At 39.6% G+C, this 25,559-nt stretch overlaps 1 protein-coding gene across 5 annotated transcripts in view; it reads right to left on the reverse strand.

Annotated features, from left to right (window-relative positions):
- Window positions 1-698: 698 nt before the first annotated feature.
- Window positions 699-25,559, reverse strand: part of CSGALNACT2 (chondroitin sulfate N-acetylgalactosaminyltransferase 2) — a 45,369-nt gene continuing 20,508 nt past the window's right edge. Inside the window, exons 3-8 of one of the 5 annotated variants that reach the window (XM_023198541.1) lie at window positions 25,047-25,263; window positions 23,392-23,493; window positions 19,941-20,119; window positions 16,902-16,996; window positions 8,224-8,305; window positions 699-2,157 (exon numbers count right to left, since the gene is read on the reverse strand). In XM_023198541.1, coding sequence (XP_023054309.1) covers window positions 1,865-2,157; window positions 8,224-8,305; window positions 16,902-16,996; window positions 19,941-20,119; window positions 23,392-23,493; window positions 25,047-25,263 — 968 coding nt within the window. In that variant the 3' untranslated portion in view covers window positions 699-1,864. Of the gene's footprint in view, window positions 2,158-8,223; window positions 8,306-16,901; window positions 16,997-19,940; window positions 20,120-21,611; window positions 21,773-23,391; window positions 23,494-25,046; window positions 25,264-25,559 lie in introns of those variants that run through there. The other 4 variants (XM_023198544.2, XM_023198542.1, XR_002728226.1 and 1 more) reach the window with 4 other exon arrangements.

The following is a 25,559-nucleotide window of genomic DNA, read 5'->3' on the forward strand; positions in this document are numbered from 1 at the left end:
TCAATGGTTTTCATAATAAATAATTATAATAATAGATAAAAGGAGACGGTGGACTGAATTATCTTGCAGAGAACATTTCACATATCTTTAAAAAAATCACCGGCCAGGCGCGGTGGCTCAAGCCTGTAATCCCAGCACTTTGGGAGGCCGAGATGGGCGGATCACAAGGTCAGGAGATTGAGACCATCCTGGCTAACACGGTGAAACCCCGTCTCTACTAAAAAATACAAAAACTAGCCAGGCGAGTTGGTGGGCGCCTATAGTCCCAGCTACTCGGGAGGCTGAGGCAGGAGAATGGCGTGAACCCGGGAGGTGGAGCTTGCAGTGAGCCAAGATCATCCCACTGCACTCCAGCCTGGGTGACACAGCAAGACTCCGTATCGGAAAAAAAAAAAAAAAAAAAAAAAAAAATCACTGAACTACCACAACTTAAAATCTGTAAGAATAAATGGGTAAGAGTTATTGTAATATTGAATTAATATAGCACCTAGAATTTTGAAATTTGTAATATTTCAGATTATATGGTTTACTGAGAAAAAGAATAATGATTTTTCTTCAGTGAATTTTCAGGGGTTTTCAACATAGGTCTCTTTTAAAAGCCAAAGGTTAAAAAATTTATGCATACTAGGAATTGACCTGATGGTAACAGATCCATGTGTGACAAATAATGTAGTGCAGTCCTATGTGAATATAATTTCTTTTTCACTTTGTCTCATTAATTTATACCTCAGTTAAAACATTCCATATACAAGTGATATATTTCTCTAAAACATTCCATATTTCAGATTTCCATTCAGACTATCTTCCCCTCCTCCCTTTTCTCAAATCAGAGTGATCTTGTGGCATACAATTGCTTTTTCTCTCCACAATGAAACTCTTTTTCAACTCAAAGTATTATAGTAATGCAAATACAAATGTAGCATATATTAATACATTAGAAAAAAGGATAGTAAATACATATGGATCCATGCCAAATGAGAAAATTGAAAGCAAAAACAAACAAAACCATGCTATGCTCATCTATTCTGACCCACCATGGGAAGACCCTGATGTAGATGGCTAACATAAACTAATGTTCCCAGACACAGCTAGGATCCTGTACTCCAACATAATTAAATGCTCTGTTAAAAATGTTTCCATGTTCTTTTCTGTTTGTTCAAAATAGTTTACAGCAACTCTGACTACTAATCCTGAAAATGATAATGTAATAACATTATATTTTTAATCAAGCCATAGATTCTAACCTATTTTCTACTATTACCCATTTGCTTAAAAACAGACTTTCAGGGGTGTACGCAACAGTAAGTTAAGGAGTTTTTATTTCTACCTTTCTCTTGATTGACTGATTGGGGATTTCAGATGTGTCAATTAATTATCCTCTACTTCAGTGGAAAAGGATTCTTCGAGCTATCAAATCAAGCAGGCTGACTCAGGGGTGGGCAGGTGAAGATACCTGTCCACACACTATGCTCCATCTCCTCTGTAAGAATGTGCTGCTCTCCACCCAACAGTGGCCCAGCACATTCCATCCGCTCCACCTAGATGCAATCAGGACACCATACAATCCCACACACAGTCAGAACATGGGCACCAGGTAGAACTAACTCAAAACAACTTTTGGGACAAATGTGAGATTTCAATTTCTCAATTATTCCATAGTGCAGTATTCTCACAAAACAGAGATTTCGTGTTGAAACATTTGCTTTTTCTTCTTACATCAAGTTGAATTGCTAAAGTAATGTCAGCAAGAATATGAAAATGTAAACAAGTCTTTTCCAAAAGAGGCACTGCATCTGGAAGTAGAAGTAAGGCTAAATAAATAGTGCTGGTTTGTGGTTCACACAGTAACACATTAATTATGATTTCAACCAACAGCTTCGCTGTTTGTCCTGTATGCCTGTTTATGAAGATGCGTCTCTATTTCCTCCCTGAAGACCAGCATTCCCAGGTGGGAGTGAGAGGCCTCATTCATGGCTTTAGACTGGATGCACATGCGGTACTGCTCGGGGGGCAGCTCATCAGCACAGCGCTTTTCATGCCAGAGGTGGAAAAGACCAGGAACCGGAGTCCGAATCACAATGAGGTCACCATGTAAGTATTTTCGATAAAGATGAACATCTTCTCCACCCCAACCTTTCACTTCCATGTCAAATCCACCTGTAAGATCAAAACTGACACTATCAATATCTGCCTATTATTAGCCAGAGCACAAGGATATACATATAAATGTTTAAATGTTCTGCTTCAAAAGGGATGGGATCGTTCGGCACAAAGATAGCATGAGACACCTGGCATGGAGGAGTGACTTCCAATCACTGGAAGTTCAGTTTTGAGCTGACACTTGGACTCAAGGAGTTCAAGATTGGTTGTTGAGAGTATCAAAATGGGGTTAAATATATAAGAACACTTTGTAAATTTCACAGTCCTGTAGAAAATCTACAGAAAGTCAAAGGAGAAGAAAATACAAGTCACCTATAATCTCACCACCATTAAATTTTTATGTTTTCTTTTGTTTTTTTTTTTTGAGACAGGGTCTCACTCTGTCACCCAGACTGGAGTGCAGTAGTGTGATCATGGCTCACTGCAGCATTGACCTCCGTGACTCAGGCGATCCTCCCGTCTCAGCCCCGTGAGCAGCTGGAACCACAGGCGCATGCCACCATACTCGGCTGGTTTTTTTTTTTTTTTTTTTTGTGGAGATGTATCACCATGTTGCCCAGGCTGGTCTCGAACTCTGGGTTCAAGTGATCTGCCCACTTGGCCTCCCAAAGTGCTAGATTACAGGCTTTAGCCACTGAGACCAGCCACATTTTCTATCCTTTGAGACACATGCTTTTCTGGGCTATAGAAAAACTCCCCAGAGGGGAAAAAGAAGAAAGGGCCGAGTTGGAGATAGAAATTTGAGAATGGGTCCATAGATTATTTAAAGCTATAGGAATGAATGAAATTACTGAAGGAATTGGGAAGGAAAACACGGCCTAGGTCTACACACTAAGAAATGCCAATTTCTAGAGATTAAATAGAGGTAGAGAAAGTCAGGAAAAGAGATTGAGAAGTGGCCCCAGGTGAGGGAGAAAATTCTGGAAAAGGTGCCATTGGAGTAGCCATGTGAAGAAAGTGTCTTGAGGAAGAAGTTGTCAAGTGTGTGCTATTCAGTGAAGAATTTAAAAAGAACTGACTGGACCTGGCAGCCTAAATGTTACTTACAAATTTACCCAGAACAATTTTGACAGAGTGATGGGGCAGAAGGCTAACTGGAGTGGGCAGACCCATAAAACGGGAGATAAAGTTGAGACTATTTTCAAGCCAGGTTCAAGCTAAACGACTAACCTTTTAAAGATGCAGGGAAAATGCAAACCAGAGTTTTTTGAAGAGCTAGAAAACTGATTCTTAAAAACCTAGAAAAAAATTATTTAATTAAGAGTGAGGCTTCCAAATTAATTCTATTTTTTTAGAGACAAGGTCTCTGTCACCCAGGCTGGAGTTAAGTAGGATGATTATAGCTCACTGTAACCTCAAATTCCTGGGCTTAAGCAATCTTCCTGCCTCAGCCTCCTGAGTAGCTAGAACTACAGGTGTGTGCCAGCACACCTGGCCAATTACAAAAAAATTTTGTAGAGACAGGCTTGCACGATTTGCCCAGGATGGTTTCAAACTCCTGGCCTTAAGCGCTTCTGTCTTGGCCTCTGAAAGCATTAAGACTACAAGTGTTAGTCACTATGCCCTGCCATCTGTTAAACAACTTTTTTTTTTTGAGCCTCCCAAGTAGCTGGGATTACAGGCATGCACCACCACCAGCTAATTTTTGTATTTTTAGTAGAGATGGGTTTTCACCATGTTGGTCAGGCTGGTCTTGAACTCCTGACCTCAGGTGATCCACCCACTTTGGCCTCCCAAAGTGCTGGGATTACAGGTGTGAGTCACTGTGCCTGGCCCGTCAAATAATTTTTATTTTTCAGAGATGTGGTCTCACTCTGTTGCCCAGGCTGGAGTACAGAGGTATAATCATAGCTTACTGCAGCCTCCAACTCCTGGGCTCAAGTGATCCTTCTGCCTCAGCCTCCTTAGTAAGTGGGACCACAAGTTTGAGCCACCATGCCTAGCTCCTGTCAAATAATTCTATCCCGCTTAATTTCACATTAACAGGATGGACAATAATCTGGAGATCTCTGAAAAGTATTCAACAATCAGAGCTTGAGACATATCAGCTTTTCTTCCTTGTAGATATAAGCTCTTAGAATATTAGAGATGGTACATATACTTAAAACAAATGGGGCATTCCCAGTTTCTGGTCTGGTATGTCCGGGGCTAAGAAGTCATCGCTCCATCCTAACAAGTCAAAAGCTGAACACTGAAAAATCAACAACTCCTCTTAGGTCTCTCACAGAGAAGTGAGGTCACAGGGTAAACCGCTGCCCTAAAAACTGGTGAGACATATAGGCAGATACAAAGAATGCCAACTTACTGGAGCAGAAATCTCTGTGGGAACCAGTACCCAGGTAGGAAGACCCGAACTGGACAAATTGCTGGAGGCTCAGGGGAGGCAAGTCTGAGAGTTAAAAACTCCAGGGGGACCCAGTCATATTGGGACCCCCATATTCATGTGAGTTTTACCTCTAGGAGCTCTGCCAGGTCCTCGATGGTGAAGATCAGAGAAAAATCTCTTAATGCGTCCAGCAGTGGGGAAGGGGAAAAGTAAATCATTTTAAAGTATGCCACAGCATGTTGTCATTATTAACAAGGCCTGTCCTTAGGAGAAGTTATTTAACTAGAGCCTAACCTGCTGGGGTTTTATCAGTGCCTAACTGACTTGGAGGAAGAAATGTACCCAACTCCATCCCTTTCTAGTCATCCTGTCCAGGAGAGGAGGGGAGATTGAGAAGCATGTGTGAAGTTCAGAGTCTGGGATACAGGATCCCTAAGAGACTGAGACTCATGGGACTACAGAACACTTCCGCTCCCTCCATACTTCACCACCACATCATCAAAGGCCTATTTATTGCAGTTCCTTTTACCCAGTATATCAAGTCCAACTTTCAACAGAAAACATGACAAGGTATACTAAAAGATAAGAAAAACACAGTATGAACAGACAGAGCATGTACCAGATCCAGATTCAGATACAGCAGGGATGTTAGAATTATCAGGCTGGGAATTTACAACAATTATGATTAATACGCTAAGGGCTCTAATGGAAAGAGCAGATAACACACAAGATGCGTAATATAAGCAGTGAGATGGAAATTCTAAGAAGGAATTTTAAAAAATGCTAGAGATCAAAAACACTGCAAAATAAATGAATGCCTTAGATGGGTTTATTAGTAGACCAGACTTAGCTGAAGAAACAATCTCTGAGCTTGAGGATATAACAATAAAAATTTCCAAAACAGAAAATCAAAGAAAAAGACTGCAAATAAAATGAACAAAATATCCAAGAACTGTGGGATAACTACAAAAGATGTAACATACACATAATGGGAATACCAGGAGGAAAGGAAACACAGAAAGGAACAGAAGCTCCAAATAAAGAGTCTAAGTTCCAAACAGGTACAGCTCTTTTTCACCCAGCCCACAGCAACAGGGTGGAAGCTCCACTTCCAGGTGTGGCCAGCTGAGAATACTGGGGGTCCTTCTGCCCCTGCCCAGTGTCCTGCTCATTAGGACAGAGGTGGTCACTCTGCTTAATGATAAGTATGTCACTGTCCCCATCCTCAGGGCAAAACCTCATGGATTTTTTTCCCAGGGGGAGAGGCAGTCCGTAAGAACAAACTGCTCCAAAGTTCTTCCCTAAGGAACTGACTTTATTTAAAATAGAATGTAGAGAAGTTCAGAGTTTAGAGAAGTTCCAGCCTCTAGAAAATAATGGAGATTTTGGTAGTAAGCAATTAAGAGGAGGCTGGTAACTCCAGGAGGGCAACAGCTAAACTGTAGGCCAGCTAATTTACTAGAGAGAACCACAGAGAGAGACAGTAAGAATATACCTCCCAGGGTCTGAACAAATCAAAGACTTGTTGCAAAAACTATCCCTGCAAGAGGGCCCAATTTAGTAGGGATAGATTATGGAGCAATTTATGACCCCAGAGCATTGTCAAAAACAAGACAGCACTTAGTGAACAGTCAGTGGAGTCTAATAGGAGTGATAGAGATGCTCAACATTAATCATAAGAAAAATTATAATCAGAGTCACAACCAATACCACATCCACTATCATGGGTGATACTAGAAACAAAAAGACAGATAACAACATGTATTAATGAGGATGTGGGGAAACTGGAACTCTTAAAACACTGCTGGTGGGAATGTAAAATGACGTAGCCACTTTGGAAAACGGTGTGGCAATTTCTCAAAAGGTCAAACACAGGGTTACCGTATTACCCAGCAACTCTACTAGATATATGTCCAAGAGAATGAAAATCTATGTCCACTCAAAAAGTTAAACACAAATGTTCACAGCAGCAGTATTTATAATAGCCAAAAAGCAGAAACAACTCAAATGCATATAAACTGACAAATGGAGAAACAAAATGTGGTATAACCACACAATAGAACATTTTCTATAAAAAGGAATGAAGTACCTAACACTAACACATGTCACAACATGGAAGAACTTTGAAAACATTATGTGAGTGAAAGAAGCCAGTCATAAAAGGCCATATATTGTATAATTTGCTTTCTATTAAATTCCCAGAAGAGGCAAATCTATAGGAAGTAGACTTGTAGATGCCTAGGTCTGGGGGAAAAGAGGGTTGGTGGGATATGAGGAGTGATTGTTAATGGGTATGGGGTTTCTTTTTGGGGTTATAATGCTCTAAATTTGATGATGGTGATAGCTACATGACTTGGTTAACTGTACATTTTAAATTGATAAATTTTATGATATGTAAATTATATCTCAATAAAACTGTCATAAAAGAGATACAGAATTCAAAGCATTTAAGATACTACTGAAAATAATGTACACAAATCTATTTTTGAGGAATAGTGAAATGCTTCTTGCTTAACTAAGCAAGAAATCAAGGAAAAAAGCATCAGTTTAATTTAACGCCCCTTTTATTGTTATTTCCTGATTTTCCATTATTCACGTGTTACAGTGATAAGGAGACAAGGTGGGGGGGATTTCCAAAACAAAAGGTTGATTATAAAAACGAATGTGATATGGACCTAGAATGTATATAAAATACATTCTATGACTTCTATGCTGTAGAAAGGTAGCTAGCCCTAAATGAATCAGAAGACATGGAATTAGGTTTCAGCCTGCTTTATTAAACTATTCTTTGACACTTTATTTTTTGATGGGTAAGACTGGAGCTGGGGGCTGGGCATGGTGGCTCATGCCTGTAATCCCAGCACTTTGGGAGGGCAAGGTGGGCAGATCGCTTGAGCCCAGGAGTTCAAGACCAGCCTATCCAATATAGTGAAACTCCACCTCTACAAAACAAATACAAAAATTAACTGGATGTGGTGGTGCATGCCTGTGGTCACAGCTACTTAGGGATTGAGGTGAGAGGATCGCTTGAGCCTGGGAGACAGAGGCTGCAGTGAGCCAAGATTGCGCCACTGCACTTCAGCCTGGACAACAGAGGAGCACCCTGTCTCAAAAAAAAAAAAAAAAAAAAAAAAAAGAAAGAAAGAAAGAAAGAAAGACTGAAGCTGGCGTGGAGGATGATGGTTGGAACAAATGATTCATGGGCCATCTTTAGACTTAGGGGAATGCATGACTAAGGTGTGATTCCAAGACGCTAACTCCAATCAGTGCTAGAGAGAGCAGGTCTTCTTTCATTTGTATTAAATACTGGGATTTTGTGTAACAGTTCACTAGACAAGTAAAGGAGGTTTCATCTCAAAAAACTGTGAAAGTCCTTGGTTTAGACAACCAAGATTACTTCCAACTGTAACAACCCATGGGCAGAACAGTAAAGTTATAGAGAAAGCTTTTGTAAGAGTACTCTAAACAACTGCAAATACAGGTAACAAGTTAAACAGATATTTTTAAAAACAAGTGTTTTGATTTTAAAAGCACAATACTATACTTTATGACCTTTTTTCCTAGTCAAAACATTAATTATAAACTTACTTTGCCTTTTGTATATCCAGTTTCTCTTTTTAGCTAACCTTAGACACTCATAATTTAGTAGGAAAACACTCGGATATGAGAACTTTTAGCAAAATACCATTAAGTCTGGAATAAATAAAGTCCTATCCTTAAATGTAAAGTATACTTACCAATGGTCAGGAAATCTGATCGATACTGACAAGTCATTCCAAAGCCAAAATCTCGCCAAAAGCCAGAATCCTTTTTATGAACCTTAGTTAAAAAAAAAAAAAAAAAATCAATTTAATTCCATAAGCAGAAGTAGTTTTAATCAATGATGAAACAAATTATTTTCTAATGTATACTTTTTTCCTGTCATTTATGTGACTGATTAAGGATCGCATGCACTTATGTTATTAAATCTTTACAAAACAAATAAAAATAGAACTCAAAGCCTGTACAAGGTACAAGCTGAGGTTACTAATAATTAGTGCGGTGCCTGACTTCAAGGGGCTTACATTCTAGGACAACAGTTGTGTAAACAAATTGTAACATACATGATCAGCCTTACACAGTAGACCTTTTCTGGTGCCTACCCAGCATCCATTCCCCCAGCCCCCTTCCTGATTGGTACAGTTTTGTTCTGGTAATTACCTGGCCCTGGGCAGCCCATGAATTCTGGGAAGCTGCTGTCACCAGTAGATTCAGAGTGGGCCATGAGTCTCTATACTAGTGAGACAGTCTCCCCCACTTACCATAGGAACTGGCTCACTAATAGGTATTTGAAAAAAATCAGGCCAAGGAGGTAAACAGGGGGGTTGTTGGGAACTTTGGAAAACAAAGCTCCCTAGAAAGGACACTTGGTCGTAGGGCAGGGTCAGCAAACGATGGCCTCTGGCTAAATCTGGCCTGCTGCCTGCTTTTGTAAATAATTTTAGCGGAACATAGTTGGGTTGATCTGTTTACAAATTGTCTATGGGTGCTTTCACAGTGCAGTGGCAGAGTTGAATAGTTGCAGCAGAACTATATGGCCTATAAAGATTAAAATATTTCTTATCTGGCTCTCTACAGAAAACGTTTGTTGACCTCTAGTGCAGGATGCAGCTATGAAGCTTGGAACTGCCAAAGTCCTTTTCTACCATGCGAGGAACCAGCTTTAATATGAAGCTGTCACCACTGAAGTCTAAGTAGAGAAAGAAATATAAAACCAGGGCATTGATGACACTGAGTCCTTGGAATCACTTCTACTTACAAGTTGAAGCCTGATAAACCTCTTTTATTTTATTCATACTTTCAACAAGTGTTTAATCTTTTGGATATGGTTCTAGTAACTGGGGCTTAGCAGTGAACAGAGGTGACAAAGTCCCTGCCATCAAAGCACCTTTGTTTGGGTGGGAAAACAGTATATAAATATACATTTTAGGTGGTGATACATGCTACAAAGAAAAGAGGCAACAGCTATAACTAGGGATGGAAAGTTGCTAGTGTATGCTACTGTGGTACGTACAGAAAGCAAAATAGTGTATGGATGTGGAATGTGGAAAAGATTTAGGTCAGAGACTTCACAGAAGTTCCCAAGTGATTGAATGGGCAGGAGTGGGGAGTGAAGGAGAAGCATCAACCAAGATGACAGCAGGTTTCTGTCCTGAACAGTGGGTATGTAATGGTGCCATCACCAAGATGAAGCCCAGGGGAAGGGGCAGCCCAGAGAGGAACAACATGGAGTTGGTTCTGGCCATAATGAATCTGAGTGATCTGTATGGCCCCTACACAGAAATTCCTGCAGATAGCAGGAATATCAAGGTCTGTAGAGGGGACAAATTTTGAGAAGCGTGGGCACAGCCTGAAACTGCTGCTGTACAGAATAAGAGACTCAACAGGAAAACACAGAATGAACCAGGTAGCCCTGAGGGCTCAGTTCAGACTGGAGCTAATGGATGAGGTTGGCATTTTTCTTTTCCATTTGTTTTTCTTTGAGCTGAGGGGGAGAACTTCTTCCCCTTCTAGAATGTAAAGCTCCATGAGGGGAGGACTTGTGGATTCTGTTCATTGCTCTATTCCTAGCACCGAGAACAATGCAAGGCACATGGCAAGCTTTCAATAAATACATGTTGAATAAATAAATATATAGAGAGACAAAACTTTAGTGGCAAAATTATGACTAGACTCTATTACTATTATTTTGAGATAGAGTCTCACTCTGTTGCCCAGACTGGACTGCAGTGGCACAATCTTGGCTCACTACAACCTCCGCCTCCTGGGTTCAAGCGATTTCCGTGCCTCAGTCTGCTGAACAGCTGGGATTACAGGTGTGCGCCACCACACCTGGCTAATTTTGGTATTTATAGTAGTGACGGGGTTTCACTATGTTGGCCAGGCTGGTATTGAACTCTTGCCCTCTGGTGATCCACCCGCCTCGGCTTCCCAAAGTGCTGGGATTACACATGTAAGCCACCACTCCTGTCTCTAATATTCTTATCTCTTTGTTAAAATATAACTGTGATACAAAGTATTAAAAAGCAAAACACTTACTTTGACATCTCTACATCATGCCAATTCTGATTTTATAAGTACTATAACTTTGTAACTTAGTTTCTCTAAAAATTCTTCAAATATTATCAGACTTGGAGAAAGGAATCATTGGTTTTGTCTGATTTTTAAAGTAACACATTTTCACAGAGGAAAGTAGAAGGAAACTCAAATTGTCCATAATCCTCATTGTTAAAATTTTCTTGCACTGTTTTATCTGGCCTCCTAAGCATGTGGGAGATGCAGTTATCCACACATAACCTAGATACCTAAGCCTTGGCCTCTCACAGAATGCCAGATCCCTGAAGCCAACTAGCAACTTGGCACCTCCCCTTGGATGTTTGATAAACAACACATGCCTACTATGGCTCCAGTTGAATCCTGATCTCTCCTCTCCCATTCCTTTCCTTTACTCATTTCCTACATCTAATCCAACAGCAAGCTCTGTCAGCCCTATCTCTGAATCATATCCAAACCTTTCTCCGTAATTGTAATACACTGTCATCCAAGCCACAATCATCTTCACTTGTCTACGGTGAAAGCCTAACTGGCTGCTGCCAGCCAGAGCAACACACAATCCATTCTCCCTGCAAAGGCTTTCCAACACACTTAGCATAAAATCCCAATGCCTTCTAGAGGCTTAACAAGCTCTACATGCCCTGGCCCAGCTATATGCCCCTCACCGGCTGTGCTCCAAACACCCGAGGAAACCCAGTAGCTGTTCTTTCTGCCTGAAACCACTATCCCCGAATCACAGCCTAGCTGGTTCTTTCCTGTTCTTTGGACAGCTCTGCTCAGCTTCATCTCAGAAATGCCTTTCTGACCAAACAAGTCACAGAAACCACAGAGTCAGTCTTGGCAACTCAGTCTGTTTTAATGATCCACATGGCACGTATTATCTGACTTTACTTTCTGTCACCTCCTAATAAATAAAGGTCCTTATGAGCAATAGCTATATCTGTTAGGGTCTAGATGTCAGGGTGCCAGTGGTGGATAATGCCTGGCATCAAAGGGACCCTCAATATTTGATGAATTAATATAACAGAGGCAGTGTGTGCAGTGGACAGGAGTGGAGGCTGTGGAGCCATATCACCCGGGCTCCTGGGCCTACCCAGGCCAGTGTGCACTTGGGACAGGCACTCGACTGCAGCACAGCTGTGACAAAGGGGGCAGTAATAGTACATACCTCAGAGGTTGTTAGGAGGATTAAATGAATTAATGTGTAGGCAAAACAGAACAAGTACCCTGCACACAGTAAGGGGTTCATAAAAATATTAGCTATTATCATCATTCAAATGTTACCTAAAATATAGATAAGCTATTTCCCACTTTTTAGCTTTACAGTTTCCTCTACATTTACATTGCTGTATATACATTTCACATTTTCCTCGATATGCAATATCCACCACAGAATGCACCAGAATTCAATTTATCCTTTTATTATTAGTTTTGCTTGCTTTTAATGTTATCAATTTATGCATATTACTATCGTGTAGCTTGATTATTTCCCCACGAGAGACTGCTGGGAGTGGAAATTACTGGATCGGAGGGATGAATCTGTTTAGAACTCGACCCAGAGAACTGGCCTGAATCCCCAACAGGAGCGATGGAGGAGCTCCCATCCCCCAGCCTTGCTCGCATGGCTTTCCTTTTTAAAAGCAGTGACCTAACAGCAGAAAAAAAGCATTATACTGCTGTTTTAATTTATTCCTAGTAAGGCTGACTATTTAAATGTGGTGAAACTAGAACTTGAAGTGCTTAAACTTAAGTTGCTATGCAACACCTAGAATGAATTGGCATTCAAATCATTCTTCTCCTACAACCCTCCAAGCCAGGCAAGAATATTAGCATGCTTTGGCCGGGTGGGGTGGCTCACGCCTATAATCCCAACACTTTGGGAGGCAGAGGCCAGCAGAGCACAAGGTCAGGAGTTAGAGACCAGTCTGGCCAACATGGTGAAACCCCGTCTCTACTAAAAAAACAAAAATTAGCCGGGCGTGGTGGTGTGCGAATATAATCCCAGCTACTTGGGAGGCTGAGGCAGGAGAAACTGGAAGGCAGAGTTTGCAGTGAGCTGAGATCGCACCACTGCACTCCAGGCTGGGCAACAAGAGCGAAACTCCGTCTCCAAAAAAAAAGTATTAGCAAGCTTTTACATTCCCTTCACACTTATATGTTGACTTTATTTACCTCTTCTTGTTTGCTTTCAATTAATATATAACCTTTTATTTTGGAATAATTTTAGATTTACAGAGAAGCTGCAAAACAGTAAAGAGAGTTTCCGTATACCCCTAATCCAGTTTTAGCTTCCCCTAATGTTATTATCTTACACTGTTGTGGTACATTTGTCAAAACTAAGGAACCATCATTGCTATATTAACTATTTAACTCAACTCCAGACTTTATTTGGATTTCACCAGCTTTCCCTTCACTGTCTTTTTTTCTATTCCAGGACGTAGTCCAGGGCACCACATTGCATTTGGTTGTCATGTCTCCTTAGTCTCCTCTTGGCTATGATGGTTCCTCGGTCTTCCTTGTTTTTGATGACCCTGACAGTTTTGAGGAAGAATGGTCAGGTATTTTGTACAATGCTCCTCAATGTGGGCTTGCTGTAGCTTTCCCTGTGACTGGACTGGGGTTCTACGTTTTTGGAAGAGGACTGCGAGCTAAAGTGTTCTCATTATATCATGTCAGGGGTACATGGTATCACTTGGTTAAGGTGTTTGCTGGGTTTCTCCTTTGAAAAGTTTGTTTTTTCTTTCCATACTATATTCTTTGAAAGTGAGTCCCCTAGTTCCACCTACTGGAAGAGGTGGAAGTTAAATGGAATTCTGTAAGGAAGATTTATCTTTTCTTTCCTATCTAGTCTAGTCATTTACTATTTATCTGCTCATTCACTTACTCATTTATATCTGTATAGACTCATGGCAATTTATTTGATGCTTTGGGTTATAATCCAGGTCATTGTTCAGGTTGTTCCAGTTTGGGCACTGGGAGCTCTTTCTGTTGGCTCCTGTACCCCTTTGACACACTCCCATCTTTTTGTTGAGTGCTTTCTTACTTTCTGGCGCTGTAAGATGCTCCAGGGTCTTCTTGTATATTTTTTGCCCCTGCCCTGGAATCAACCATTTCTCCGTGGACCTCTGGCTCCTTTGATTGGAGAACAGTATTAGAAACTAAGATTTGGAAGCTGAGTGTGCTTGTTACTATTAGCGTGTCACTGGTTCTAGGCCCTTTCAGCTGACAGTTCGGTAATACACATATAAGTATACCAGGCACATAACCCTCTGACATCTTAATCCCAAATTGCTATTGCCTTTTTATTATGTCAACATAACTATTTACACTATTACATCAACAAATGTTTAGACTTAATTTTTTTGTTGTTCACCACTATTTATTCTCAAGTCCTCCTCTCTCAATGTATACATTTATCATTTTGCTGGACTTGATTAAAAAGATCTGTGAGAAATAAATTCTGAGTCCTTGAAAGCTCAAAAATGTCTATTTTGTCCTAAAATAGTAGGTCAAATATTAATTCTAGAATCAAAGTTACTTTTCCTCAGGATTTTCATAGTATTGCTTTATTGTTTTCTAACACCAGTGTTGTCAAAAAGAAGGCGAATGTCAATCTGATTGTTACTCCTTTGTGAACAAGCTGGGTTTAGATATTTTTAGTGTCTCTGGAAGCTATTAGAATTGTCCCTTTACTGTTGTTCTCCAAACACCAGAAGATTTGTTTCTGCTTAGCTCTGGAAACTTTTCTTCCATTTCCTCCACTCAATATTCTCTCTTTTCTGAACTCCTATTAATAATTTGGGAGCTTCTGGCTTGATTCTCCTTGTCTCAATTTTTCTCTCATGTTGTCTTGTGAACTTTACGTGTTCAGTTGGCTTGTCTTCCAGTTTACAAATTTGGCTCACCTGTAACCATTCTGCTATTCAGACCATTTACTGATTTTTAAAATATTTTCATAATTCCCAGATTCTGATTTTTTAAAGCAACAAATCCTGTTTTATGAACTTAACATTTTCTCTAATCTCCCTAAAGATATATTTTAAAATTACTTTCTGTCTGTATTCATACACTCATGTGTTAATTTTTCTGTGTATTAACACTTGGTCCCTCTTTCACACTATTGTTTTTCCTCAAATGTTTGGTTAGTCTTGGTTAATTGCTACTCATTTTTGTTTCAAGTATTGTTTGGAAGTCCACGGCTGTTAGCTAAGATTAAAATGGCCTATCTCCAGTACAGTCAAGGAGGGCAGAACAGGATCTCAGGGGGAAGGTGCTAACAGTAGCTCACTTTTGTAGTCTAGGGGCTCCCTAGCCACCCCGACCAGCCTCTCCTAGCTCCAGGGACCACACGCACTGCCTTAGACTGAGGGTCAATCCCTGTGATGTCTGCTTCTCAGCACACCTAGAGAAGCATGTTTACTCCAGGCTCCCTCCATTCTGTCTGCCATGAGCTCAGAGGATACAAAGCAGCCCCATCTTCACTCACTGTTCTCTTGAACACGTTCTAGTCTGTTCTCTCCTCCAGAAATCTTATGCTGCTATCGTCTTACAGAAAGTTCTCAAAACTTATGGCTGCTAACACCTTCTCTCATTTTCCAGTACTAATGTACTCTTTTCTTCAGAATAATTCACTGTCATATATGGCAGATGTGGTTGCTCAGTTTGCCATTTTGAACCTATTTATATTTATATTCATAACACTGGCCTACAGATAAGATAGAGGGGTGTGTGTGTGTGTGTGTCTGTGTGTACTATGCCAAGTGTTGATATCAGGATAATGGTGGCCTCATAAAATATGTTAAGTACATCATATGGTGCTAATATTACCTGCTCTTTGAGAGTTTGGAAAAGCTCATAAATTAAAACATTGTATTTATGTACCTACAGGGTAACTTTTTGATAACTGTTTTTTAAATGGCTCTTAATTTCTTCAGAGCTTCCACCTCTTTGGTTTTGTTTTTTTGAGACGGAGTCTCGCTCTGTCGCCCAGGCTGGAGTGCAGTGGTGTGATCCTGGCTCACTGCAACCTCTGCCTCCCAGATTCAAGTGATTCTTTTGCTTCAGTCTCCCGAGTAGGTGGGACTACAGGCTTGTGCTACGACGCCTGGCTAATTTTTGTATTTTTAATAGAGACGGGGTTTCACCATGTTGGTCAGGCTGGTCTCGAACTCCTGACCTTGTGATCTGCCTGCCTTGGCCTCCCAAAGTGCTGGGATTACAGGCGTGAGCCACCATGCCCGGCCCACTTCCACCTCTTTTATTCATAAAATACTAACATGAACTTAGCCTGTGTTCATATTTTATAAATTTCCAAATCTTTCATTTTATTTAGAATTTAGAAAACTTACCCTATAAAATTGATTTATCTCAATGTTTTCACATTCTAATTTCTAATGTTTTCCTTTTTACCCAAAATGCGTCTACCTTATGATTAAATTTTTTGTACATAAACATAAGCTTCTATATTTCTCAATCTATTTTTGTTGTATTAACTTCTGCTTTATCTTTATTGCTTTCCTTGAAGTTATTTTTCGTTTTTTTTTTAAACATCTTAAAGTGACTTCTTAATCATTTCTACGTTTTCTTAGTATTAACAATAAAGGATTACGCTAAAAGCAATTTGGTATTCTGGACTCGATTCTGAAACAGAAAAGGACGTTAGTAGAAAAACTGGTGTAATCCTAAATACTTAGCAGTAACTTACCAATATTAATTTCTTCACTTTGACAAATGCACCATGGTTACATAAGATGTTAGCATCAGAGGAAACTGGGTGAAGTATGGAACTCTCTATACTATCTTTGCAACTTCTCTAAATCTAAATTATTACAAAATAATGTTTAAACATTTTAAAAAGCTTCATAAGATTAGCTTTGGCAATAACTGTAAGTTTTGATATATGGCATTTATATTCCATGACTTTCCAAGTAATTTACCAGAGTATACTATTCCCTCTTATTTAGCAGAGTAGATTTATATTTCTAGTTAGTCGAGTTTTTAAAATCAAATTTTTAGTATTAGTAAAAATAAGCTGGCAGAAATGACTGTACAATTTCCACATTCTGGGACATGAGGTTTTCCTTTATGACCTAAACTCTGCTCCCCTTACACTTAATTCTGAAGCAATAAATGTGAAAAGCATTTTATTGGGGGTATAAAGAGGAACTACGGAAATGTATTTACAATAACTACAGTTTTTCTTTAACACTTTGCTCATGGGAATACAGTTTTTTGCTGAAACTTTGTTTTCTACTTACACAACAAACATCTAGAAAAGAAAAGATCTTAGAGTCTTTCATAACTGAAAATGTGAAAGTCTCACCAGCTGCTGCTCCACAGGTGGTGGCACTTCCTGGTTGGCATAAACAATGGCAGGATTGTAAAGACTGAACACCACAGGGTAAAACACCTTCTTACCTACAAATTAAAATATAGGTTTGTAACATACAAAGAAGTTATGAAGAACTGTTCCTTGTTGCAGTATCTATTAAGTTTTATCAAAGTCTTTCTTATCATAGAAGATGATTTTATCTATATTTTTAAATATTCAGGCTACAGAACATCATGTTAATTTGATGAATATCATGATGATTTTGTAACATATCAGTAGGTTAACTACAACCTTACAAAAGAACAGAGAAAAAAACAAACTAAAGGGTGCTTCACATTTATTCCCTTTGACTTTGGGGAGATGTGTATTCATTACCTGAGTCATTTATTACTCATTATTTCATCTAATCAGTAGTAATAAGTGTAGATTAACCTCTGATAATCACTATGAAACTTAGAAATGTCTGTTAAATCCACCCTTCAAAAATGAATCATCAGAAAGAGTAAATTCAAAAAATACTGTACAATGAATAGACATGCAGAGAATAATTAAAATATAGAAAAAATCTGAACCAAAATCTGGAACAGTCAGGAAGACAAGGATTAAAATTACTTGATATAATAGACCTTGGAGAAGACCCTGTCATCAGCATTCAAACTGACTGATCTAAAAGGACCATAAAGGCTAACTAGACCATCTCCCTCAGTAGAGTATGGCTGCCTTCAATCAGATGTGATCACATGAAGTGTTCAGTGATTGTCAGGAAGTGTGGGAGTAACATGGCAACCTTTTTATTACAAGATTCCTAGCAGATGTTCATTCTACCATTGTTCAAATACATTTAGGGATGGGGAGCTCAATTTTCCAGAGGCAAATCTATTTCTGGATATAAAATGTTTCTTTTAAACTAAGCAAATATGTCTCCTTCAACTTTCACATTTTGCATTTCATGCTGTAAAATAAACCTAACCTTCATTTATTCATTAGGTTCAAAGAGTTCCTGAAAACTCTCTCTAATCTAATTAATAAGAAGGCAATCATTTGCATATGAATAGTTCCACATTAAAAAAAATTTGCTATTAGAATTTTAAAAAAATTTTATTTTTATTTTTTGGGATGGAGTCTTGCTCTGTTGCCCAGGCTGGCGATCTCAGCTCATTGCAACCTCCGCCTCCCAGGTTCAAGCAGTTCTTCTGCCTCAGCCTCGCGAGTAGCTGGGATTACAGGAGCAAGCCACCACGCCCGGCAAATTGTGTATTTTTAACAGAGATGGGGTTTCACCATGTTGGCCAGGCTGGTCTCTAACTCCTGACCTCAGCTGATCCGCCTGCCTCGGCCTCCCAAAGTGCTGGGATTATAGGCACGAGCCACCACACCCGGCCTCTTTAATACTTTTAATTCTTTTAAATGAGCTAAAAAGCATTTAGCCACTGTGCCCAGCCAAAAATTTTATTTTTAAAGATGAGGTCTCGCTATGTTGCCCAGGCTGGTCTTGAACTCCTGCACACAAGTGCTCCTCCTGTCTCAGACTGCCAAGGTGCTGGGATTAAGGTGTGAGCTACTGTGCTCAGCAGCGCCCCCACAATGTTTTTCTAATTGACTAATAAAAATGTACAACATGATGTTTTGCTACATTCATATATTGTGAAATGACTAAATTAAGCTAATAACCATATCCATCACCTCACACAATTAACATGTTTTTTTTTGGTGGTAAGAACATTTTTTTAATGCTACTGACTTAGCAATTTGTAAGTATACAATATATTATTATTAACTATAGTCACGTTTGTATAATAGATTTCCTGAACTTACTCATCCTGCTGAGATTATTTAATGCTTTTTTTTTTTTTTTTTTGAGATGGAGTGTCGCCCTGTCATCCAGGCTGGAGTGCAGTGGTGCGATCTCGGCTCACTGCAAGCTCCGTTCCCTCAGCTCACGCCATTTTCCTGCCTCAGCCTCCTGAGTAGCTGGGACTACAGGCGCCCACCACCACGCCAGGCTAACTTTTTTTGTATTTTTAGTAGAGACGGGGTTTCACCGTGTTAGTCAGGATGGTCTCGATCTCCTGAACTCATGATCCGCCCACCTCAGCCTTCCAAAGTGGCAGGATTACAGGCGTGAGTCACCATGCCTGGCCTCTTTAATACTTTTAATTTTTTAAAATGAACTAAAAAGCATTTAAAATTTGATTTAAAAAAATATCATCTTCTCATTAATTTTTTTTTTTTTGAGACGGAGTCTCACTCTGTCACCAGGCTGGAGTGCAGTGGCGTGATCTTGGCTTACTGCAACCTCCGCCTCCTAGGTTCAAGCAATTCTTCTGCCTCAACCTCCTGAGTAGCTGGGACTACAGGCGTGTGCCACCATGCCTAGCTAATTTTTGTATTTTTAGTAGAGACGGGGTTTCACCATGTTGGCCAGGATGGTCTCAATCTCTTGACCTCATGATCCACCCGCCTCAGCCTCCCGAAGTGCTGGGATTACAGGCAAGAGCCACTGCACCTGGCTATCTCATTAATTTTCAAAAAATATCTACAACGTAAAGCAAAATATAGTAAAACACCTCAAAATGCAGTCTGGAGACCAAGCACTATCTGCATCTAGACTTCCATGTGTGTGTGTGCACACATGCATGGGGGTATGTTTGCATGTGTGGACACTATATGCCCAAAGTTGAGTGCTTCAGACTCTCACACACATCTCCATACCATCTGCTTAGCTCTTTTTCGACCTGCACTGCTCCTGCCTCATCAATTTGTAGATATCCTGTTCCTCTGCATTTCTTTATTTGGCTTCAAATGTAGTCACTGGAAGTTGGACCCAAGAGAACAAAGGATATGAATTTCAAAGGGTCAGATTTTCAATTTCCTATTTAGTATTCCAGTTAAATTATGCCTAATATAGCTTAAAAAAAAAACCGGGGTTAACTGAAACTTCTCCCTCAAAAATCACTTGATTCAAACTATAGGACATGCCGACACTGTTCTAAATTCTATAGTCAGCTCATCTACCAACATTTTACGCACCTGGCTCAGCATTTAACCGGCAGCTGTTAAGGAATTCGGCTGAGAAATAGATATCAACATCACAGAAAAACATCAAGACCTCTCCCTTGTCCCAAGCTCGGGCACCCACATTTAGTCCTCGTCCACGATTAAATTCTTCATTCAATGAGACCAAGGTGTAATTGTGAAAATTAGACTCACTATGAGGAAAGCACACACAACAAATGATAAGTCCCACTTAAAGTTACCAACTTTCTTCCTTCAACACAGCTTACAAAATATGTTTTACACTTCAAATATTTGATTATATTGGTTCTACATTCACACAGGGAAAGAAAATCCCAGCTTCATGTGTATGATTATCATCAGGGAGAGATATTCACCAAATGCCCACATTTGAGGCACATTTTGGTGGTATGAGGCTCCAAAAGTGGCCACTGCCCTTTGGAATCTTAAACACCTTCTAGGGAGATGAAAAATACACAAATGGAAAAATAGCTGTAATGTCTGTTAATAAATAATGCATTCTAATTGGATAGCACACACAAAGATCACTCTCCTCATGCATCTGTTGGGTCTTTGCACACATGTCCCCTTATCAGAGGGATCCTCCCTAATACTACTTGAGAAGCAGCTCCGACCTCCCAGTCCTTCATCTCCATCCTCTTCCTCAGCTGTTTTCCTTTATATTGTCAGACATGTTTGTTCCAGTGTCTCTTCCACTCTATGGGAGCAGGGATTTTGTTTTGTTCGTTACTACGGACACAGTGTCCCCTGATAGAGTAGGAGTTCAATACATAGTTACTGAATGAATGAATGAACAGCAGTTCTAAAAAATACATCGCTCATGTCTGGAGTAGTTAGAAAAGATGTTAGAAGTGGAACGTGAGTTATGCCTTGGTTAAAATGTTGAATTCAGTGGTGAGTGTAAAGGTCATTCAAGAGAATTATTCCCAAAGGCAAAGAGGTAAGAATGTAGAAAGCATTTTAGAGAAAAGGGATCAGACAAATCAGATTGGTACAAAGGGACCCTAAAATGGGAACAGTGAGATAAGGGTCAAAGGAATCTTAAAATGGGAACAATGAGAGAAGAGTCAGACAGAAGAGTACCTCCCATGCAAGGTTAAAGAAATCGGTCAGTATCCTAAAGGTAAAGAGAATCAGCAGGGCTTTTCTGCTAGGGCAGTGGTTCTCACAGTGAGGCCCCCAAACCCAGAGCATCAGCTTCCCGTGGCAACATGTTAGAGAAGCAAACTCTTAGACTACACCCAGACCCACTGAATCAGATGCTAGGGCTGGAGCCAAGCCTCTACATTTTCACAAGTCCTCCTAGTAACTCTGGCACTGAAGTTGGAGAACCACTTACTGCAGCCTAATCAAAAAAGTAACATTTTAGGAGGATTATGCTTACAACAGTACAGAATGGGTAATGGAGAGATGGAAAAAAGGCTCAAATAGTACATGGAGTGGACTCCAAGTGCTCTGAGTGCCTAAGACTCTTTCCCCCATCTTAAGGATTATAAATCTCTCCTCTGTTGGGTGAAAACTGCCCACTGCCACCCCACATACTCAGCATCAAGTGGAGGCACTGATCACAGAATACCCCTCACTCTCTGCCCACCCCAACCACAGTAATTTCCTAGGGGTGGGGACCAGGCTTAAGCTGGGCCAGTCCCAATACCCCCACCCCACCTGGCCATAGTGATTGGCTCAAGAGTGGGCAAAACGTCCTTCCCTGGGATTTTCTCAACTGGAGCTGGGAGAAAGCTCTTTCCTCTCTGATGGCAAAGCTGAGAAGATGTGAGCCCAGAGCCGCCAACAGTCATATCCCTCACCATGTGGAAGAAGCCAATCTGCAACAGGAGAATGAAGTCAACATGCAGAGAAAAACAGACAAGGAGACAAGAGAATTTTGATGGTATTCAAGTCTCTGCTTCCAATCCCTGAGAAACCAGAGTTGTTTTGATTTTCTTCCCCAAATTTGGTTGTAACAATCCCTTTATTTCTGGGAGGTATGCAAGATTCTTCAATACTGCTCCTATTTTCCTTAAGTGAGCTCAAGGTAGGTTTACACCATTTGCCACAGAAGTGTCTTGACAATACTTCAGTATTACCAGTGTGAGCTCGTGGCACTTAGTAGGTGATCTAAAAACACTAAGGAGGGAGAGGAAGGGAAGAAATGGAGGAATGGGGAACCAGGGTTAGGGTGGTGGCAGTAGCAAGGAAGAGATACAGAAGAGGTCCTATGAAGTAAGTAGGAACTAACTAATTAGAGGTAACTGGAGGCAAAGAATAAGTAAAAGACTGTGGCTCTCAGAAGTCATGCCCAGGGGATGGTGAAAATGGTTTTACTCTGAACTGAAAGAGGGCCATCAGGAGGAGGAGCTGGTGTATGGAAGGGGAAGACAGTGAGTCGTGTCTATATATATCAAGGCTCTGAGAATCCCTGCAGGTCAGGGACTCAGATTCACCCATCTATGCCCACTCTTCTTCCAACTACCCCAGACTCCCAAGCAGTGTACCTGGAACACAGTAGGTAGGACTCAATGAATGTTAGTTGAATGATTTGAGAAGAACGGCTGCTCAAATCTGGGCTCTTGGCAAATGGCCACAACTGGCAGAAAGGTAAAGAAGCAAGTAAAGGATATAGAGCTGGTGTTACTGGTTAGAGATGATAATCAACCTAATAGTTTACATTACATCATACTTACATTTACAGAATAGTTACATTTTACAAACACAAGAAGAACATTTTAAGATGGAAATACTGGTTAGGTTGTCAAAGGTAAAAAAGCAATGAAAAAGAATAACAGAAAAGAATTTGGCAGTTAAGTCGTATTTTTGGGCCCATGATTTAGAAAGAAAAAGACTGAGAAGCTAAATAATAATTAAGTACTAAAGGATTACTAATTCATCCATTCAAACCTCTGAGCATCTACTATGTGCCAGGTACTATATGACTTGCTTAGTTATGAACTACTGTCTTGTGATGTTGAGCTGTGAAAGGACAGAAATGTAATGGTAGCGGCTGGGCACTTCAGAGTTGAGTGGGAGTTTCTTAAGGATATGGGAGACCTTGGCACTGTTAGCAGGGGGAGAAGAAGGAGCCTGAGGAAATGGAAGGAAAGAAAGGTGACAAAAAAAGAGACAAGTTCAGAAGATGTAATCTTCTGAATTATGTCAAAGTGAAGGAATTAGATTTAAACAAAGGGAAAGCAGCAGCAAATACACAGAAGGTGAGTGGGCCAGAGAGAGCATCCTGATCATGCCAAGCTGCCTGTAAGCAGTGAAGGGAAGTTGAGTCATGTAGGGTTGCATGTGAAATGAGGAACTTATCATCACCACAACCACCCACATGCTCAGTCAACTTTTAAATAATAGTTACTAAAAATTATTAACTCATTACATATCTGAAATTCTCTTTTAGCAATATTATATATCAAGGACTTCGCTGTGGATGTGGTTCACCAACCTTGTGACAGATTCTAGGATAGACTTGACTTTAGACAGTCCTTCTTTGCCAAAATATACCACTGTGAGATGAATCTTCTTGTCTTGATGAATACAAACATCCCTAACAGAAGTGAAAAATAAAGTTTATTCAAGAAAACATGAGGCACTATTTATTCAGAAAGCAACCACATGAAGCTTTAACAAGAAAATGAGGCATTACTGACACAGTAGTAAACATAAAAGTGGCAATACTGATGAATTATGGAAGGCACAAGATCTATGCCTGAATGGGTGCAACCCTTGGAGGGCCATGGAAGCAGTCTGACATTGTTGCCATATTTCAAAACATTTTTTGAACTTTTGCTTTTGGATTGCTTTCAGAAGCAAATCACAAGCTGTCCAAGGAAATACACTCAATTGGTTCAAAACCAAATAAATAAATACTGACCTTTTGGATTAAGAGTCATTTTGTCTTCAGACTGGCTAATTCCAAAAATTATAACTATCATTAAGGAATAATATTTGCCATGACTGAGATTACTTACTGTAAAGAATAATGTGGCCTTTGAAAGTAATTCCAAGAAAGGCAATAAAAAAATGCTTTAGGAAATCAGATCTCATGTGAGCTATTTGGAACAGTAAATCTCACTTGGAAGTATGACTGCCAGACATTCAGTTGCAGAACAGTTTTAATTAACCTTTAAATCCAACAATTTCAATACGAGAATAAAGACTAGGATCACAAAGCATTAAAACTAGTATATCAAAGTATCTAAAACATTAAAAATATTAAAGTATTAAAAACATGGAAACTGTTAAATCAAAAAGCAGCATTTCCCACAGTTTTCATAATGTGTAATTATTTAACCCTTCAGCATTTTAAAATATCCAAATTTGATAACATAAAAAAACCTTTACAAATTCTCTGCTTTGCAAGATGAAATAACTTTCTCCAACTTTTAGTTTAATGTTTGTATTTCTAAATGTATTTCAGTTAAAAAAACTGAAATCATTCTCAAGGGGATTTTCTTGTGAGACACCAGTATTCTATGTCTTGATTGGAGTGGTGGTTCGCGAGTATGTACATTTGTCAAAAGACATTAAATCCCAGCCTGGACAACATGGCAAGACCCCCACTCTACAAAGTTGTACAGAATAAAAAAGATGGCATGCACCTGTGGTCCCAGCTACTTGGGAGGCTGAGGCAGAGGATCACTTGAGCCCAGGAGGTTGAGGCTGCAGTGAACTGTGCTCACTCCACTGCATCCTAGCCTGGGTGACAGAGTGAGACCCTGTCTCAAAAAAAAAAAAAAAAAAAAGAGTCATGATACCTATATCCTTAAAATATGTGGATTTTACTGCATGTAAATTATACCTTAGTAAAGCTGATTTTTTAAAAATTCAACTTGTCTTAAAATGAATTCACAATTATCAAGGCCATCAAATTTAGTTTCTAATAGGTGTCACTCAATTTATTTCATAGTTCAAATTGTCTATAACACAATACACTACACATGCTTTAAAAAAAGAGAGAATATAAAACAATAAAGTTCCCCTAAAGCCTATAAAATTATTCTAAGTAATTATAATCAGTGAAGATAAATTAAGGAAATCTGAATAAAATGTGATTTTTTTTAGGAGAATGTAGCTGAATCATTAAGTCCTGACAGTTACCTGAAGTTCTGCATAAACTGTACAAATGCTTCAGTTCTTTCAGCAAGTGGCACAATGATATTAATAACTGATCTAGTGATGTCAATCATCTCACTCTTCACTTTCATGAGAGGTCCAAAAGGGCGGAAGAGGGTCACATGTCTATATTCCATAAGGTCTGCTTTCTTAAAAAAGAGTTCATACTGCGTGCCCTTATCTCTCTCGGTGCGATAATAACCTAAAGGTTAGGAACAAAGACATCTCCATGTCAAAGTTCACAAATTCAAAGGGAAGACAGATTTTCCTCACTTAAACATCAAGAGTATTAAACCAGACCCGCAGGATTTTCACCTATTTGTGAAAATATTTATCCCCACTGTACAGTCAGTAACAATTACTCCCTTAAAAGAAAAGGAAAGGTTAAAAAAAAAAGTTCACTGTTCTGTTCTTTTATTCAATCTATAAAATATACTACAAATGACAATTATTCCTTTTTACATATGACTTTTTAAAAATACTAAAGCCTATCAATAT

This window comes from Piliocolobus tephrosceles, chromosome 9 (assembly GCF_002776525.5).
Source record: "Piliocolobus tephrosceles isolate RC106 chromosome 9, ASM277652v3, whole genome shotgun sequence".
NCBI lineage: Eukaryota > Metazoa > Chordata > Mammalia > Primates > Cercopithecidae > Piliocolobus > Piliocolobus tephrosceles.